The sequence below is a fragment of the Hyalella azteca genome, unplaced genomic scaffold, assembly GCF_000764305.2.
Source record: "Hyalella azteca isolate HAZT.00-mixed unplaced genomic scaffold, Hazt_2.0.2 contig3273, whole genome shotgun sequence".
Classification (NCBI taxonomy): Eukaryota; Metazoa; Arthropoda; class Malacostraca; order Amphipoda; family Hyalellidae; genus Hyalella; species Hyalella azteca.
In genome coordinates, this window is record NW_025933525.1 from 54,292 (window position 1) to 55,600 (window position 1,309).

Genomic DNA, 1,309 nt, shown 5'->3' on the forward strand with positions numbered 1-1,309 from the left:
CGCCATGTCCGTCTGTCTGTCAGTCTGTCCGTCTGCCCGTCCGTCCGTGACCTCAAGTTTTCGTCGACGAGAAAATGCGCTCTCTGTAACTCACTGCAATAAGTACTGAATTATATTTTTTTAAAGTATAGCCCAGTCGGGCACTTACAACATTGTACATGGCGATGGTCCAGCGCTCGAACATGACTTGACCGGACCAGCCTGACATGAACGCCCACCACAACTCGATGACGTACAGACAAATATTCTTGTAAAAACTGTAGAGGATAACTTTACAGAGACGCGAGTAGTTCCACGCGCCGTGTACGAGCATCAGGCGCGCCAGGAACCTGAACTGCAAACAAATAAAATAATATTGGAAGGAGCAGCTTAGCTGAAAACGGCAAAACTTAGATGTTGATTGCAAGTAAGATCGAATAATGAGTGAGCAATGCAACCTCAGAAAGATCAAGAGCATGGTAATTATAAATGAGAATGCATGTTCAGTTGTTCTTTTGTAACATCAAAATTGACGGCAATTTTAACGAATACTCAGAAAGTAACACTATAATCAACCAGATCGCAGTCATTTTGTTAATTTCAAAGAATTATCAACAGATTATCAACACAGATACTTAATAATAACACTAAAAATATAATTTCATCATAAAAGATCTTTTCAAAATCCCCATTTTGCACGCATCCTCTAGGGCCTAGGCCCTCCAGACCTGTCCTATTGTATAGTCGGCAGCACACGCGGCCTGCAAGCCCATCAGTCATATTGTTGATTTCAAAGTATTCTGTACGACGCACAGGTTATCAACACAGATACTTAATAATAACACTAAAAATAAACTTTTTTCATATAAGATCTTTTCAAAAGCCACATGTTTGCACGCAACCTCTAGGCACTCCAGACCTGTCCTATGGTATAGTCGGCAGCGCACGCGGCCTGCAAGCCCTCCTGTCCCGCGATGCCCACGCCGACGTTGGCTTTCTGTATCATGGCTACGTCGTTAGCGCCGTCACCGATGGCCAGCGTCACGGCCTTGCAGCTCGAGTTGACCAGCTCCACGATCTGGTGACAGGGAACATGTCTGGTGACAGGGAACATGTCTGGTGACAGGGAACATGTCTGGTGACAGGGAACATGTCTGGTGACAGGGAACATGTCTGGTGACAGGGAACATGTCTGGTGACAGGGAACATGTCTGGTGACAGGGAACATGTCTGGTGACAGGGAACATGTCTGGTGACAGGGAACATGTCTGGTGACAGGGAACATGTCTGGTGACAGGGAACATGTCTGGTGACAGGGAACATGTCTGGT

At 45.8% G+C, this 1,309-nt stretch overlaps 1 protein-coding gene across 1 annotated transcript in view; it reads right to left on the bottom strand.

Moving 5' to 3' along the window:
- Window positions 1-1,309, bottom strand: part of LOC108678313 (phospholipid-transporting ATPase IB) — a 42,041-nt gene that overhangs the window by 20,189 nt on the left and 20,543 nt on the right. The window contains exons 12-13 of the mRNA XM_018166693.1: window positions 899-1,057; window positions 149-334 (exon numbers count right to left, since the gene is read on the bottom strand). Of these exons, the coding sequence (XP_018022182.1) occupies window positions 149-334; window positions 899-1,057 (345 nt within the window). The remainder of the gene's footprint in view (window positions 1-148; window positions 335-898; window positions 1,058-1,309) is intronic.